General features: G+C 49.1%; 1 protein-coding gene across 1 annotated transcript in view; it reads left to right on the plus strand.

Moving 5' to 3' along the window:
- MAP3K3 (mitogen-activated protein kinase kinase kinase 3) overlaps positions 1–18,010 on the plus strand; it is an 86,884-nt gene that overhangs the window by 21,749 nt on the left and 47,125 nt on the right. The window contains exons 2-4 of the mRNA XM_038753673.1: positions 6,325–6,443; positions 11,391–11,483; positions 11,705–11,745. Coding sequence (XP_038609601.1) covers positions 6,325–6,443; positions 11,391–11,483; positions 11,705–11,745 — 253 coding nt within the window. The remainder of the gene's footprint in view (positions 1–6,324; positions 6,444–11,390; positions 11,484–11,704; positions 11,746–18,010) is intronic.

Raw genomic sequence — 18,010 nt, forward strand, 5'->3', positions numbered from 1 at the left:
TCTCTATTGGTGGCCGAATTGTACTCTCCAAGCGCTTAGTACAGCGCTCTGCACACAGGAAGCGCTCAATAAATGCGATCGAACGGATGAGCTACGGCATCGGACAGCTCCGAGTCCAGGACTTGGGTTTTCGGGACTCGTGCTCCCCTCAGACCCAATCAATCAATCAATCCTATTTATTGAGCGCTTACTATGTGCAGAGCACTGTACTAAGCACTTGGGAAGTACAAATTGGCAACATATAGAGACAGTCCCTACCCAACAGTGGGCTCACAGTCTAAAAAGGGAAGGGAAGGGCTTGGCGTTGGAGCGGCGTACGGGGCTCACGGTCCGTGAGCGAACGGGAGATGAGGAATCCAAGGCCCAGAGAGGTGAAGCGACTTGCCCAGAGTCACCCAGCGGGCCGGGGGCGGAACCGAGATTCCAGCCTGGGTCTCCTGGCTCCCGGGCCCTTTCCAGGAGGCCGCACTGGGTTGGACTGCTTGGTTTTCAAAATCCAGGAATGATTTTGCGTCGGGGTCGGACCCAAATTAATTTTGCAGCTAATAATAATAATAATAATAATGGCATTTATTAAGCGCTTACTATGTGCAAAGCACTGTCCTAAGCGCTGGGGAGGTTACAAGGTGATCGTGTTATCCCACAGGGGGCTCGCAGCCTTAATCCCCATTTTAAAGATGAGGTCACTGAGGCCCAGAGAAGTGAAGTGTCTCGCCCCAAGTCACCCAGCTGACCATTGGCAGAGCCGGGATTTGAACCCACGGCCTCTGACTCCAAAGCCCGGGCTCTTTCCCGCTGAGCCGCGCTGCTTACTGAGCCTCCGGTCCAGGCGAAGACCAGGGGTAGAGAGGAACAAGACCACAGAAGTGTAGGGCAGCAGCATTTCTGGGAAGGTTGTGAAGGAATCCTTCCTTCCAGGTGCCATAATAATAATAATGATAGTAATAATTTATTGCATCTGTGTAGCATTTTTCCAAAGCACTTTTACATCAGTTAGCTCATTTTATCTTCCCGATATCTCCATGAGGCAGGGAGAGGCCGGGATCGTTATACCCTTTTTCCAGCGGGGGAAACTGAGGCCGAGAAAGGGAAGCCTGGAAGTCCCGTGTGGACCAGGGATCCAACCTGATTATTTTGTTTTTTAGTACAGCGCTCGGTGCCTCGGGGATCTGGTTTCTTTTCGCCTTCGGAGGGGTTCTCGCCCCGGCACTTATCTCTCCCCCAACCCGCTCCAACTTCTCTGTCCCCTTCCAGTTCTGCCTGCCTATTCCCTTTTCCTGTCTTCAAAGAATTCTCAATTGACCCAGCCAACCCCTAGCGCTCTCCCTTATTTATTCCTCTCTTCTTCCCTTCAAGGCCCTACTGAGAGCTCACCTCCTCCAGGAGGCCTTCCCACACTGAGCCCCTTCCTTCCTCTCCCCCTCGCCCCCCTCTCCATCCCCCTCATCTTACCTCCTTCCCTCCCCCACAGCACCTGTATATATGTCTGTACATATTTATTACTCTATTTATTTATTTTACTTGTACATATCTGTTCTATTTATTCTATTTTGTTAGTATGTTTGGTTTTGTTCTCTGTCTCCCCCTTTTAGACTGTGAGCCCACTGCTGGGTAGGGACTGTCTCTATATGTTGCCAACTTGTACTTCCCAAGCGCTTAGTCCAGTGCTCTGCACACAGTAAGCGCTCAATAAATATGATTGATGATGATGATGATGATGATGATGATTCCTGCTGTTTCCCAAATCCTCTCCTCAAACTCCTTTCTGAATCCCGGCCCACCTCACTTCTGCTCCTCCCCACCCCGCACTGACTCTGTCTCCCCTATCTAACCCCCAGGCTTCCCTGGGGTCAGATGGAGAAGCAGCGTGGCTCAGTGGAAAGAGCCCGGGCTTTGGAGTCAGAGGTCATGGGTTCAAATCCTGGCTCCGCCAATTGTCAGCTGGGTGACTTTGGGCAAGTCACTTCACTTCTCTGGGCCTCAGTTCCCTCATCTGTCAAATGGGGATTAAGACTGTGAGCCCCCCCTGGGAGAACCTGATCACCTTGTAACCTCCCCAGCGCTTAGAAAAGTGCTTTGCACATAGTAAGCGCTTAATAAATGCCATCATTATTATTATTATCCAAAGGCACTTGTTCTATCCACCCTCCTGCATTAGCACAGCGCTCCGCACAGCGTAAGCATGCAGCAGATGCCACCAATTGATCGATCAATCGATTGGTTTTCCAGAAAACGCCCCCTCCCTAGGCTTGACTTTTAGACTGTGAGCCCACAGTTGGGTAGGGACTGTCTCTATATGTTGCCAACTTGGACTTCCCAAGCACTTAGTACAGTGCTCTGCACACAGTAAGCGCTCAATAAATACGATTGATTGATTGATTGACTGACTTCTGGGATACGGTCAGTAGTTCCCCTCTGATCCTTTTTCCTATTTCCTTCTCACTCTGTGAGAATGATGGCATTTGTTAAGCACTTACTATGTGCAAAGCACTGTTCTAAGTGCTGGGGAGGTTACAGGGTGATCAGGTTGTCCCACAGGAGGCTCACAGCCTTCATCCCCATTTTACAGATGAGGGAACTGAGGCCCAGAGAAATTAAGCGACTTGCCCAAAGTCACAGAGCTGACAATTGGCAGAGCCGGGATTCGAACCCATGGCCTCTGACTCCAAAGCCCGGGCTCTTTCCACTGAGCCACGCTGCTTCTCTATGACCAGCTCACCCTCCTCCTCCAACACCGGTGTCCTTCCACCGTCTACACACCACCTTGGGCAGCTGATTCACTCTCATCAGTCAATCATTCAGTGGTATTTACTGAGCACCTACTGTGCGTGTGGGAGGGGACAGCACCCTTGTGGTTTCAATTCCCGAGAAGCAGCGTGGCTCAGTGCAAAGAGCCCGGGCTTTGGAGTCAGTGGTCATGGGTTCAAATCCCAGCTCCGCCAGTTGCCAGCTGGGTGACCTTGGACGAGTCACTTCACTTCTCTGGGCCTCAGTGACCTCATCTGGAAAATGGGGATGAAGACTGTGAGCCCCCTGTGGGACAACCTGATCACCTTGTAGCCTCGCTTAGAGCAGTGCTTTGCACATAGTAAGCGCTTAACAAATGCCATTATTATTATTATTATTATTATTATTATTATTAATTCCCGTTGTAGAGGGATGACTCTCAAGTCTCCCCCTCACCCCTCGTGCAAACCCGACCCTTCGCTGTCTGTGAGACCTTCCTGGCGTTCGCCATGCGAGCGTCCTCCTGACAGAGACACAACCCCTAGGATTCCCCGTTGGCCTCTTCCTAACCCAAACTGGTCATCTTCATTCTAAAAGTCTCCCCCTTTTAGACTGTGAGCCCACTGTTGGGTAGGGACTGTCTCTATATGTTGCCAATTTGTACTTCCCAAGCGCTTAGTACAGTGCTCTGCACATAGTAAGCACTCAATAAATACGATTGATTGATTGATTGATTCATTGGGGGCCATCGCGACCAGCTCGGACGGGCCCCAAACCTGCTGGCCTTGACGGCCACCAGCAGCAAACCGTCCCCGACCAGGCCTGATAATAATAATAATAATAATGGCATTTATTAAGCACTTACTATGTGCAAAGCACTGTTCTAAGCGCTGGGGAGGTTACAAGGTGATCAGGTTGTCCCACGGGGGGCTCACAGTCCTCATCCCCATTTTCCAGATGAGGTCACTGAGGCCCAGAGAAGTGAAGTGACTTGCCCAAAGTCACACAGCTGACAATCGGCAGAGCCGGGATCTGAAGGAACAGCCCAGTCTCCCCAACCCTGGTCACCCTCCAATCTGTTTCCTCTCCCGGGTTGGCGGCCCACCTTTTCATCATCATCATCATCATCATCATCATCAACAATCGTATTTATTGAGCGCTTACTATGTGCAGAGAACTGTACTAAGCGCTTGGGAAGTACAAATTGGCAACATATAGAGACAGTCCCTACCCAGCAGTGGGCTCACAGTCTAAAAGGGGGAGACAGAGAACAAAACCAAACATACTAACAAAATAAAATAAACAGGATAGATATGTACAAGTAAAATAAATAAATAAATAGAGTAATAAGTATGTACTTTCCCACCTCCAACCCCTCGGTCGAGCTGCTCGAAACGGTCCGGCTCCTCCCGGAGATCATCCTTCCTCTTCCTCTCTCTTCCTCCCTTCAAGGCCCTACTGAGAGCTCACCTCTTCCAGGAGGCCTTCCCAGACTGAGCCCCTTCCTTCCTCTCCCCCTCGTCCCCCCTCCATCCCCCCCATCTTACCTCCTTCCCTTCCCCACAGCACCTGTATATATGTATAGATGTTTGTACATATTTACTACTCTATTTATTTTACTTGTACATATCTATTCTATTTATTTTATTTTGTTAGTATGTTTGGTTTTGTTCTCTGTCTCCCCCTTTTAGACTGTGAGCCCACTGCTGGGTAGGGACTGGCTCTAGATGTTGCCAACTTGTACTTCCCAAGCGCTTAGTACAGTGCTGTGCACACAGTAAGCGCTCAATAAATACGATTGATGATGATGATGATGATCCTTGCCCCTCCGTTCCTTTAGCTCACAATTGGGAACCCATCTCTACCCTGTCTTGCCCCTTTTCCACCTCAATCCCACCCTGTGCGCTTGGTTTTTTTTCTTCTTCTTCTGAATGTTTGTATCTGCCGTCTTCCTCACTTCTGTTGCCTCTGGTTTTGCCGTTTGTCTCTTGAATATTTTAACGTCCGCCTCGCCAACTAGATTGTAAACTCCTTCATGGTGGGGCTCTTGTCTGCCAACTCTACTGTATATTTTACTCTTCCATACACTGAGTCCAGTGCTCTGCATACAGAGGCCCAACTTATTACTCTATTTATTTATCTATTTATCTATTTATTTATTTATTTATTTATTTATAATAGTAATAATAATAATAATAATAATGGCATTTATTAAGCGCTTACTATGTGCAAGGCACTGTTCTAAGCGCTGGGGTAAATAATAATAATGATAGCATTTATTAAGCCCTTACTATGTGCAAAGCACTGTTCTAAGCGCTGGGGAGGTTGCAAGGTGATGAAGTTGTCCCACGGGGGCTCACAGTCTTCATCCCCATTTTACAGGTGAGGGAACGGAGGCCCAGAGAAGTGAAGTGACTTGCCCAAAGTCACACAGCTGACAAGTGGTGGAGCCGGGATTTGAACCCATGACCTCTGACTCCAAAGCCCGGGCTCTTCCCACTGAGCCACGCTGCTTCTCTTACTTGTACCTATCTATTCTATTTATTTTATTTTGTTAGTATGTTTGGTTTTGTTCTCTGTCTCCCCCCTTCTAGACTGTGAGCCCGCTGTTGGGTAGGGACCGTCTCTATGTGTTGCCGACTTGTACTTCCCAAGCGCTTAGTACAGTGCTCTGCACACAGTAAGCGCTCAATAAATACTATTGATTGATTGATTGATACACTCCGTCACCAGCCTGGCCCCTGGCCCGGGGGCTGACAGAATTTCTATTAATGTATGTCTCCCCCTCTAATAATAACGATGATGACATTTGTTAAACGCTTACTATGTGCGAATCACTGTTCTGAGTGCTGGGGGGGATACAAGGTGGTCAGGTTGTCCCTTGTTGGGCTCACGGTCTTCATCCCCATTTTACAGATGAGGTAACTGAGGCCCAGAGAAGTTAAGTGACTTGCCCCAAATCACACAGCTGACAAGTGGCGGAGCCGGGATTAGAACCCACGACCACTGGCTCCCCATCCTGGGCTCTTTCCACCGAGCCACGCTGCTTCTCTAGACTGTAAGCTCATCGAGGGCAGGGAATGCGTCTGCTTATTGTAGCGTACTCTCCCAAGCACTTAGCACAGTGCTCTGCACACAGTAAGCGCTCAATAAATACGATTCTACTCCCAGCTCCGTCACTTCCTAAACTGAGCCCCCTCCTTCCCCTCTCAATCCCCCCCAGCCTTACCTCCTTCCCTTCCCCACAGCACCTGTATATATGGATATACGTTTGTACGGATTTATTACTCTATTTATTTTACTTGTACATATTCTATTTATATTATTTTGTTCATATGTTTTGTTTTGTTGTCTGTCTCCCCCTTCTAGACTGTGAGCCCACTGTTGGGTAGGGACCGTCTCTATATGTTGCCAACTTGTACTTCCCAAGCGCTTAGTCCGGTGCTCTGCACACAGTAAGCGCTCAATAAATACGATTGAATGAATGAATGAATGATTGAATGAATGCTGTGAACATAGCAATGGCTCAATCAGTATGACTGACTGACTGAATGAATGAATGGGGCAGTGCCATTCCTGAACTCTCTTTGGTTGCAGACGAACAGGAGGCGTTAAATTCGATCATGAAGGACCTGGTGGCCCTCCAGATGGGCCGACGTCGACTTCCAGCCTTCGAGGCCATGAAGAACAAAGACGGCGGGCACCCAAGCAAGCAGGTGGGTGTGCGCCTGGCGGCGGGGGCGACCGGGACACCCCGGAAAACGGGCCGAGCTTCCCAGCCGCTCTTCCCGGACTCGATCTCATCCTCTCCATCCCCCCGGAACAACATCATCATCATCATCAATCGTATTTATTGAGCACTTACTATGTGCAGAGCACTGTACTAAGCGCTTGGGAAGTACAAATTGGCAACATATAGAGACAGTCCCTACCCAACAGTGGGCTCACAGTCTAAAAGGGGGAGACAGAGAACAAAACCAAACATCGACTCCCGGGAGACAGAGGGTGTTGACGTCTCGGGGCCTGCGCGGACAAAACGCCGGGATCGGGGGCCCGAGGCGACTCTCTCCTCCTGGAGTGCTTTCTGCTGGGCTTGGGACCACCCACCCGGGGCCCCCCTCCTCAATCAATCAATCAATCGTATTTATTGAGCGCTTACTGTGTGCAGAGTACTGGACTAAGCGCTTGGGAAGTACAAGTTGGCAACATATAGATACAGTCCATACCCAACAGTGGGCTCACAGTCTGAAAGGGGGAGACAGAGAACAAAACCAAACATACTAACAAAATAAAATAAATAGAATAGGTACAAGCAGAATAAATAAATAAATAAATAGAGTAATAAATATCAATCAATCAATCAATCGTATTTATTGAGCGCTTACTATGTGCAGAGCACTGTACTAAGCGCTTGGGAAGTACAAATTGGCAACACATAGAGACAGTCCCTACCCAACAGTGGGCTCACAGTCTAAAAGGGGGGAGACAGAGAACAGAACCAAACATACCAACAAAATAAAATAAATAGGATAGAAATGTACAAGTAAAATAAATAAATAAATAAATAAATAAATAAATAGAGTGATAATATGTACAACATATATACATATATACAGGTGCTGTGGGGAAGGGAAGGAGGTAAGATGGGGGGGATGGAGAGGGAGATGAGGGGGAGAGGAAGGAAGGGGTTCAGTCTGGGAAGGCCTCCTGGAGGAGGTGAGCTCTCAGCAGGGCCTTGAAGGGAGGAAGAGAGCGAGTTTGGCGGATGGGCAGAGGGATTGGGGGCATTCCGGGCCAGGGGGAGGATGTGGGCCGGGGGTCGATGGCGGGACAGGCGAGAGCGAGGTACGGTGAGGAGATTAGCGGTGGAGGAGTGGAGGGTGCGGGCTGCGATGGACAAGGAGAGAAAGGAGGTGAGGTAGGAGGGGCGAGGGGATGGACAGCCTGGAAGCCCAGGGTGAGGAGTTTCTGCCTGATGCGCAGATTCATTGGTAGCCATTGGAGCCATTGGAGCGCTTAGTACAGTGCTCTGCACACAGTAAGCACTCAATAAATACGATTGATGATAATTTTTGAGGAGGGGAGTAACATGCCCAGAGCGTTTCTGGACAAAGACAATCCGGGAAGCCGGGGACACTGAAGCAGAGAGCCTCTGTCTGATCGATGGAAACCGGCCCCCAGATGCTCTGCCCAGCTTCGGGGGTCCGGGGCCCCACCAGGCACTGCCTCTTCCCAGCCTCACCTGTCCCAACTGTCCCGCCACGTGGCTCCCGGGAAGCGGGAGGCCCCGGGCCCTCCCGCTGAAAAATTTCCTTCCCCGTCTTGAAGGCTACTGGGTTCCAAGGCCTGTTAGCCCAGGGTCATAAGGAGCCACCTAGCCAGGGTGAGCCATTGATTGCAAGCCTCTGAGGAGCAGCATGGCCTAGTGGCTAGAGCGTGGGCGTCAGAAGGTCGCGGGTTCTAATCCCAGTGCCACCACTCGCCTACTGTGTGGCCTTAGGCAAGTCACTTCACTTCGCTGTGCCTCAGTTACCTCATCTGGCCTCGACGACCAGTTACCTCAGCTACCTCATCCGTAAAATGGGGAGTACGACTGTGAGCTGTATGTGGGACACAGACTGTATGCAACACGATTTGCTTGTATCTACCCCAGCGCTTAGTACAGTGCCTGGCACATAGTAAGCGCTTAACAAATACCATAATTAATAATTATAACGATAGTATGCGTTAAGCGCTTACTATGTGCCATATCCTAAGCACTGGGGTAATCAATCAATCAATCAATCGTATTTATTGAGCACTTACTATGTGCAGAACACTGTACTAAGCGCTTGGGAAGTACAAGCTGGCAACATATAGAGACAGTCCCTACCCGACAGTGGGCTCACAGTCTAGAAGGGGGGGGTAGATACAAGGTAATCAGGTTGTCCCACATGGGGCTCACCGTCTTAATCCTTATTTACAGATGAGGTAACTGAGGCCCAGAGAAGTGAAGTGACTTGCCCCAGGTCACACAGCAGACGAGTGGCGGAGCTGGGATTAGAACCCAGGTCCTCTGACTCCGAAGCCCAGGCTGTTGCCACTAGGCCCTGCTGTTTAGGAGTGGCCGAGGTATTTTTCTAAGGTGATCAGGGCAGAATCTCCCTTAATAGTCTGGGAGCGAAAGCCCCATTCAGAAGTAGCCTAGGAAGCAGCACGGCTTAGTGGGAAAAGCACGGACTTGGAAGTCAGAGGACCTGGGTTCTAATCCCACTCCGCCACTTTCCCGCTGTGTGACCTTCGGCCAGTCACTTCACTTCTCTGTGCTTCGGTTTCCTCCGCTGTAAAAAGGGGGCTCAATACCTGTTCTCCCACCTACGCAGAACGTGAGCCCCATGTGGGACGATGGATGATGTTCTACCTGATGAGCTTGCACCCGCCCCAGTGCTTGACGCAGAGTGAGTGCTTAAAAAAATACCATTAAAAAAAGGAAAAAAGGATTTGTCGTTTCCCCTAAGAGAGGCCCCTTCCCCTGGCCTTTGATCCAGGGTTGGATCTCTTCCCTAGTGCACTTTGGTCCCCTTTCCTGGGCCTTCCTGTCCAGGCAGTGCTAAGAGAAGGGCCTGTTGCCCGATAATAATAATGGCATTTATTAAGCGCTTACTATGTGCAAAGCACTGTTCTAAGCGCTGGGGAGATTACAAGGTGATCAGGTTTTCCCACGGGGGGCTCACATTCTTAATCCCCATTTTACAGATGAGGGAACTGAGGCACAGAGAAGTGAAGTGACTTGCCTAAAGTCACACAGCTGGCAATTGGCGGAGCCGGGATTTGAACCCATGACCTCTGACTCCAAAGCCTGTGCTCTTTCTCCTGAGCCACGCTGCTTCTCAAGCAGGGGCTTATTATTATTATTGTGTTGTATTTGTTAAGCACTTGTTATGTGTCAAGCACTTGTCGAAGCCCTGGGGTGGATACATGTTCATCATTTTGGACACAGTCCCCTGTCCTACCTGGGGCTTTCCATCTAAGTAGGAGGAAGTAGGGTTTAATCCCCGTTTTACAGTTGAGGAAACTGAGCCGCAGAGAAGACATGAGTAGACGGGAAGGCTGGAGGGTGCGAGACCCCGAGAGGGAGAGGTCTCTGGGGTCCTGGGAGGAGAGGGCAGCGTGCACGCAGGGTGTCTAAAGCCCCTTCCCTATTTAACCAAAGGAGCCTGCATGATGTCTGCAGCAAGCAGACGAGAGAGGGAGAGAGGGATGGGGAGAGAGAGAGTTTTCCCAACTACCCCCCGTCCCCTCCCCGGCCCTTAGCTGGCCTGGGCCTGGCTTCCGAGGCCGGACTGGGCTTGGGGGCTGCTCCTGGGGAGATCCATTTCCTGGGGAGATCCATCTCCTGGGGAGATCCCACTTCAATCCATACTTCATGCTGCTGCCCGGATTATCTTTGTCCAGAAACGCTCTGGGCATATTACTCCCCTCCTCAAAAATCTCCAGTGGCTACCAATCAATCTGCGCATCAGGCAGAAACTCCTCCCGCTGGGCTTCCAGGCTGTCCATCCATCCCCTCGCCCCCTCCTACCTCCCCTCCCTTCTGTCCTTCTACTGCCCAGCCCGCAACCTCCGCTCCTCCACCGCTGATCTCCTCACCGTACCTCGTTCTCGCCCGTCCCGCCGTCGACCCCCGGCCCATGTCATCCCCCGGGCCTGGAATGCCCCCAATCCCTCTGCCCATCCGCCAAGCTAGCTCTCTTCCTCCCTTCAAGGCCCTACTGAGAGCTCACCTCCTCCAGGAGGCCTTCCCAGACTGAGCCCCTTCCCTCCTCTCCCCTTCGTCCCCTTCTCCATCCCCCCCATCTTACCTCCTTCCCTTCCCCACAGCACCTGTATATATGTATATATGTTTGTACGTATTTATTACTCTATTATTTATTTTACTTGTACATATCTATTCTATTTATTTTATTTTGTTAGTATGTTTGGTTTTGTTCTCTGTCTCCCCCTTTTAGACTGTGAGCCCACTGTTGGGCAGGGACTGTCTCTATATGTTGCCAATTTGCACTTCCCAAGCTCTGCACACAGTAAGCGCTCAATAAATACGATTGATGATGATGATGATGATCCATTTGCTCCGGAGGCCTGTGAAATCCCAGAAACCCAAGGGAGTGAGCAGGCTAGGGCGGTGGGCCCTATTGGCCGCGTCGCGGCCCGGGAAGCCTTCCAAGAGTTTGGGGGCTGGAGCGGGGGCCGGGCAGGGGCCGCGGAGGAGGAGCCCAATCCCGGCCCGAACTCAGTCCTCTGGTCCAGCGTGGTTCCGAGCCTGGATCCCTGGTCCCCGTGAGCCACCCCGAGCCGGGAATTCCCATTTCTCCGCCTGCCCGGGGAGGCGAAAAATGGGCATTTGGGGAATCTGCTTCTTGGGAGGAAGGATTGGCTGGTGGCCAGAAAGCCATAATTTACCTGCCCGGACGTCCTCTTGATCCACAAGTTGCGCCTTCCCCGGCTGGTCTCGATGACTGTGAGCCCACTGTTGGGTAGGGACTGTCTCTATGTGTTGCCAATTTGTACTTCCCAAGCGCTTAGTACAGTGCTCTGCACATAGTAAGCGCTCAATAAATACGATTGATTGATTGATTGATTGATGAAACCGGGGTTTTACTGGTTGTTGTTTTTTGTCTTTTAAGAAAAAACACAGCCCCTGCAGCCCAGGCCTTGGGAGCGGCACCACCATAACACCAAGCCCTTGTGCCGGAGCCAGCAAGGAGAAAAAGATTTCGGTGAGGGATCCACTGAGCAACCCGGGTGGAAGCGGGAGGAGAGGAGGAAGAGGGAGGGACGGGAGGGAGGACGGAGGGGAACACCTGAATCAGATGTGTCAGCCCAGCATCGCTAACGGGCGGACGGGGACTCTGAATGGCTCTCGAGGGCGGGAGGGCCGGCCTGGGGAACAGGGATTCTGGAAGAGGAGCCTAACCTGTCGGCGCCTTTCCTCTGGCAGGCCGACGTGAGGATCAAGTTCGAGCACAGCGGGGAGAGGCGGTAAGCGTTGACCCCCCGGGTGCAGTGTGGGAATTGTGCTCCCTGACCTCTCTGCTGTAACCCGCCGGCCCCGGCGATGAGGAGTCGAGCCAGTGGGCCGTTTTGCCCGGCGAGATCCCTCCAGGGCTTGAGGGTCCCCCTCTTTCCTTCCCTCCCTCCCTCCCTGCGGGGTGGCCGTCCAGGAGGGCAGCCGACACACCGCTCCCTCTAGCAGTTTGTGGCCACCGGCGAAGGGTCCAGTTGGAGACAGACTCCCCGGGCCTTCATCATCATCAATCGTATTTATTGAGCGCTTACTATGTGCAGAGCACTGTACTAAGCGCTTGGGAAGTCCAAATTGGCAACATGTAGAGACAGTCCCTACCCAACAGTGGGCTCACAGTCAAAAAGGGGGAGACAGAGAATCAATCAATCAATCAATCGTATTTATTGAGCGCTTACTATGTGCAGAGCACTGTACTAAGCGCTTGGGAAGTCCAAATTGGCAACATGTAGAGACAGTCCCTACCCAACAGTGGGCTCACAGTCAAAAAGGGGGAGACGGAGAATCAATCAATCAATCAATCGTATTTATTGAGCGCTTACTATGTGCAGAGCACTGTACTAAACGCTTGGGAAGTACAAATTGGCATCACATAGAGACAGTCCCTACCCAACAGTGGGCTCACAGTCTAAAAGGGGGAGACAGAGAACAGAACCAAACATACCAACAAAATAAAATAAGGAGGATAGAAATGTACAAGTAAAATAAATAAATAAATAAATAAATAGAGTAATAAATATGTAATAGTAATAGATATGTATAGTAATAGTAAATATGTAATAGTGATAGATATGTACAAGTAAAATAAATAAATAAATAGAGTAATAAATATGTACAAACAGATATATATATATAAATACAGGTGCTGTGGGGAAGGGAAGGAGGCAAGATGGGGGGGATGGAGAGGGGGACGAGGGGGAGAGGAAGGAATGAGCTCAGTTTGGGGGACCTTGGGCAGCCTTAGGGGAGAGTCCCGGGCCCCAACCCCCTGGGTGCCCCCGCTCCACCCGAAGGGACGGTACTCGGCAGCCAAACCCAAGGCTTTCCCCGGGGTCAAAGAGAGCCGCACCTCTCCTGCGCTCTCGAGGTTTGATGGTCAGAGTAGTTTCTAAAATCATTTGAAATTCTAGAGTGAACCAGCCCCGTTGACTGTTGCCTTGATAACAACAATACTGGTTGTGGTACTGGTTAAGCGCTCGCTCACTATGTGACAAGTAGTTTACTGAGGACTGGGGTAGACACAAGATAATAGGGTCAGGCGTAGTTCCTTGCTGCCGGCTTTGTGAAAGTCTCCTCCAGGGCCGGGCCGATCTCAGGACCCTCAGTTGGAGAACCGCCTCCGGTCCCAGGGCCAGAACCAGAATCTGCCCTCAGTTTCCTCCAGGGTGCCTTCCCCAGGGACCCTGAAGTCGGTTGGAGCCCCATGCACGGGACAGGGTTTCAGATGGGGCATCATCATCATCATCATCAATCGTATTTATTGAGCGGTTACTGTGTGCAGAGCACTGGACTAAGCGCTTGGGAAGTCCAAGTTGGCAACATATAGAGACAGTCCCTACCCAACAGTGGGCTCACAGTCTAAAAGGGGGAGACGGAGAACAAACCAAGCATACTAACAAAATAAATAGAATGGATATGTACAAGTAAAATAAATAAATAACTAGAGTAATAAATATGTGCAAACATATATACATATAAACAGGTGCTGTGGGGAAGGACCAGGCTGTGGGCTGGTCCTGTGCTGGTGCTGTGGGCACCAGGCCCGCTCTAACGTTTCATCCTTCCTGAGCGTCCATCTCCAGGCCCTTCTCCCCACTTGTTCTCACCGACCGGGAGCCCCCCGAGGGACAGGGACCATGTACCGGGAGCCCCCCGAGGGACAGGGACCATGCCTAAATACCTGGGTTCCAATCCTGGCTCTGCCTCTTGTCTGCTATGTGACCTTGAGTACGTCACTCTATCTCTCTGGGCCTCAGTTACCTCATCTGTCAAATGGGGATTGAGACTGTGAGCCCCGTGTGGGACAGGAACTGTGTCCAGTCTGATTTGCTTTGTAATAATAATAATAATAATAATAATGATAGCATTTATTAAGCGCTTACTATGTGCAAAGCCCTGTTCGAAGCGCTGGGGGGTTACAAGGTGATCAGATTGTCCCACGGGGGGCTCACAGTCTTCATCCCCATTTTACAGATGAGGGAACTGAGGCCCAGAGAAGTGAAGTGACTTGCCCAAAGTCACACAGCTGACAGTTGGCGGAGCCGGGATTCGAACCCACGACCTCTGACTCCAAAGCCCGGGCTCTTTCCACTGAGCCACGCTGCTTCTCTGTACCCACCGCAGTGCTTAGTACAGTGCCTGGCACATAATAAGCGCTTAACAAATACCACAATTATTATTCGCAGAGTGCTCTGTCCACAGTTAGCAATTAATACATCCTACTGCTATTCCTGCTATGTAGCCTCTTCCCCCTCTGTTGTCACAAAGCCGGCAACAAGGAACTACGTCCGACCCTATTATCTTGTGTCTACCCCAGTCCTCAGTAAAATACTTGTCACACAGTGAATGAACGCTTAACCAGTACCACAATCAGTATTGTTGTCATCAAGGCGACAATCAATCAATCAATCGTATTTATTGAGCGCTTACTGTGTGCAGAGCACTGCACTAAGCGCTTGGGAAGCACAAGTTGGCAACAATCAACGGGACTGTTTCACTCTAGAATTTCCAGCGATTTTAGAAAGTGCTCCGACCGTCAAAGTGGTAGCCGGAGTGATTTTATTCCACGCTCCGTGAGTCCCCCGCTTCTTCTTCGGATGTGGAATTCTGTGCTTTTGGATTGTCCCTCAGCTGCCTGGCAGGCCGCGTCTGTTGGCCGGGGGAGGGAAGGGGGGTATCGCTAGGTCTGAACCTCAGAATTTACGTGTCTCCCGGTGAAACGTAGTCGCTGGCGCTGCGCCACCCCCGCTAGCCCTGGCCTGGCTTTGGAGTCTATCCCTTACAGGAATCCTTGCTTGGATTCTTGGAACAGGTTCAGCTCTCTGGCCTTAAGAATGCAGGAGAAACAAGTTAGCGGGCACGTGACTTCAGAGCCGTTAGCTCCCGAGGAGGAGAAAGAGTGAAGGGCCGGAGGCCGTGGCTACCGCTGCCAAGAAAAGGTGGTCCGGGGTCTCTGTCCGCCCAAGCCCACGGGACAAGTTCTCAGAGCACTCCTGGGTTGCTAGCCCATAGGAGCCCCCCCAGGGAGGAGAAGAATAATCCCCCTGGCTAATGTGGAGACATATTTATTACTCTATTTATTTATTTATTCATTTATTTATTTATTTATTCATTCATTTATTTATTTATCTATTTATTTATTTATTTTACTTGTGCACATCTATTCTATTCATTTTATTTTGTTAGTATGTTTGGTTCTGTTCTCCGTCTCCCCCTTGTAGACCGTGAGCCCACTGTTGGGTAAGGACCGTCTCTAGGTGTTGCCAACTTGGACTTCCCAAGCGCTTAGTCCAGTGCTCTGCGCACAGTAAGCGCTCAATAATTGTCCATATCTATTCTATTCATTTTATTTTGTTAGTATGTTTGGTTCTGTTCCCTGTCTCCCACTTTTAGACCGTGAGCCCGTTGTTGGGTAGGGACCGTCTCTAGATGTTGCCAACTTGGACTTCCCAAGCGCTTAGTCCAGTGCTCTGCACACAGTAAGCGCTCAATAAATACGATTGATGATGATGATGATGTGGAGACATATTTATTACTCTATTTATTTATTTTACTTGTACATATCTATTCTATTCATTTTATTTTGTTAGTATGTTTGGTTCTGTTCTCCGTCTCCCCCTTGTAGACCGTGAGCCCACTGTTGGGTAAGGACCGTCTCTAGATGTTGCCAACTTGGACTTCCCAAGCGCTTAGTCCAGTGCTCTGCGCACAGTAAGCGCTCAATAATTGTACATATCTATTCTATTCATTTTATTTTGTTAGTATGTTTGGTTCTGTTCTCCATCTCCCCCTTTTAGACTGTGAGCCTGCTGTTGGGTAGGGACCGTCTCTAGATGTTGCCAACTTGGACTTCCCAAGCGCTTAGTCCAGTGCTCTGCACACAGTAAGCACTCAATAAATACGATTGATGATGATGATGATGATGATGTGGAGACATTTATTACTCTATTTATTTATTCATTTATTTATTTTACTTGTACATATCTATTCTATTCATTTTATTTTGTTAGTATGTTTGGTTCTGTTCTCCGTCTCCCCCTTTTAGACCGTGAGCCCGCTGTTGGGTAGGGACCGTCTCTAGATGTTGCCAACTTGGACTTCCCAAGCGCTTAGTCCAGTGCTCTGCACACAGTAAGCGCTCACTAAATACGATTGATGATGATGATGATGTGGAGACATATTTATTATTCTATTTATTTATTTTACTTGTACATATCTATTCTATTCATTTTATTTTGTTAGTATGTTTGGTTCTGTTCTCCGTCTCCCCCTTTTAGACCGTTAGCCCGCTGTTGGGTAGGGACCGTCTCTAGATGTTGCCAACTTGGACTTCCCAAGCGCTTAGTCCAGTGCTCTGCACACAGTAAGCGCTCAATAAATACGGTTGATGATGATGATGATGTGGAGACATATTTATTACTCTATTTATTTATTTTACTTGTACATATCTATTCTATTCATTTTATTTTGTTAGTATGTTTGGTTCTGTTCTCCGTCTCCCCCTTTTAGACTGTGAGCCCGCTGTTGGGTAGGGACTGTCTCTAGATGTTGCCAACTTGGGCTTCCCAAGCGCTTAGTCCAGTGCTCTGCACACAGTAAGCGCTCAATAAATACGATTGATGATGATGATGATGATGATGATGATGTGGAGACATATTTATCACTCTATTTATTTATTTATTTATTTATTTATTTTACTTGTACATATCTATTCTATTTATTTTATTTTGTTAGTATGTTTGGTTCTGTTCTCCGTCTCCCCCTTTTAGACCGTGAGCCCGTTGTTGGGTAGGGACCGTCTCTAGATGTTGCCAACTTGGACTTCCCAAGCGCTTAGTCCAGTGCTCTGCACACAGTAAGCGCTCAATAAATACGATCGATGATGGTGATGATGATGTGGAGACATATTTATTACTCCATTTATTTATTTATTTATTTATTTTACTTGTACATATCTATTCTATTTATTTTATTTTGTTAGTATGTTTGGTTCTGTTCTCTGTCTCCCCCGTTTAGACTGTGAGCCCACTGTTGGGTAGGGACTGTCTCTAGATGTTGCCAACTTGGACTTCCCAAGCGCTTAGTCAGTGCTCTGCACATAGTAAGTGCTCAATAAATACGATTGATGATGATGATGATGATGATGTGTAGACATATTTATTACTCTATTTTACTTTTACATATCTATTCTATTTATTTTATTTTGTTAGTATGTTTGGTTTTGTTCTCTGTCTCCCCCTTTTAGACTGTGAGCCCACTGTTGGGTAGGGACCGTCTCTAGATGTTGCCAACTTGGACTTCCCAAGCGCTTAGTCCAGTGCTCTGCACACAGTAAGCGCTCAATAAATACGATTGATGATGATGATGAGACTGTGAGCCCACTCTTCTAGACTGTGAGCCCGCTCTACCAGACTGTGAGCCCACTGTCGGGTAGGGACTGTCTCTCTATGTTGCCAACTTGGACTTCCCAAGCGCTTAGTACAGTGCTGTGCACACAGTAAGCGCTCAATAAATACGATTGGATGAATGAAGGAACGAAACACATGCCAGGTCATGGCTCCTCTTGTCGTTGGACTGGGAGCTCAGGCGACGACAGCAGCAGCAGCAGGGCTCTTGGCCTCAGAAACCCCCACTGGATCCCATTTTGGGGAAATCAATCAATCAATCAATCATATTTATTGAGCGCTTACTGTGTGCAAGTACAAGTTGGCAACATATAGAGACAGTCCCTACCCAACAGTGGGCTCACAGTCTAAAAGGGGGAGACGGAGAACAAAACCAAACATACTAACAAAATAAAATAAATAGAATAGATATGTACAAGTAAAATAAATAAATAAATAGAGTAATAAATATGTACAAACATATATACACAAAGGGAAGGAAAGGGAAAGGAACAATAGTAATCCTCATTTGAATTATTGTGGTTTTCATCAAGCACTGTACTTGATGGCTGAGAAGCAGCATGGCTCAGTGGAAAGAGCCCAGGCTTTTGGAGTCCGA

This window comes from Tachyglossus aculeatus, chromosome 11 (genome assembly GCF_015852505.1).
Source record: "Tachyglossus aculeatus isolate mTacAcu1 chromosome 11, mTacAcu1.pri, whole genome shotgun sequence".
Classification (NCBI taxonomy): domain Eukaryota; kingdom Metazoa; phylum Chordata; class Mammalia; order Monotremata; family Tachyglossidae; genus Tachyglossus; species Tachyglossus aculeatus.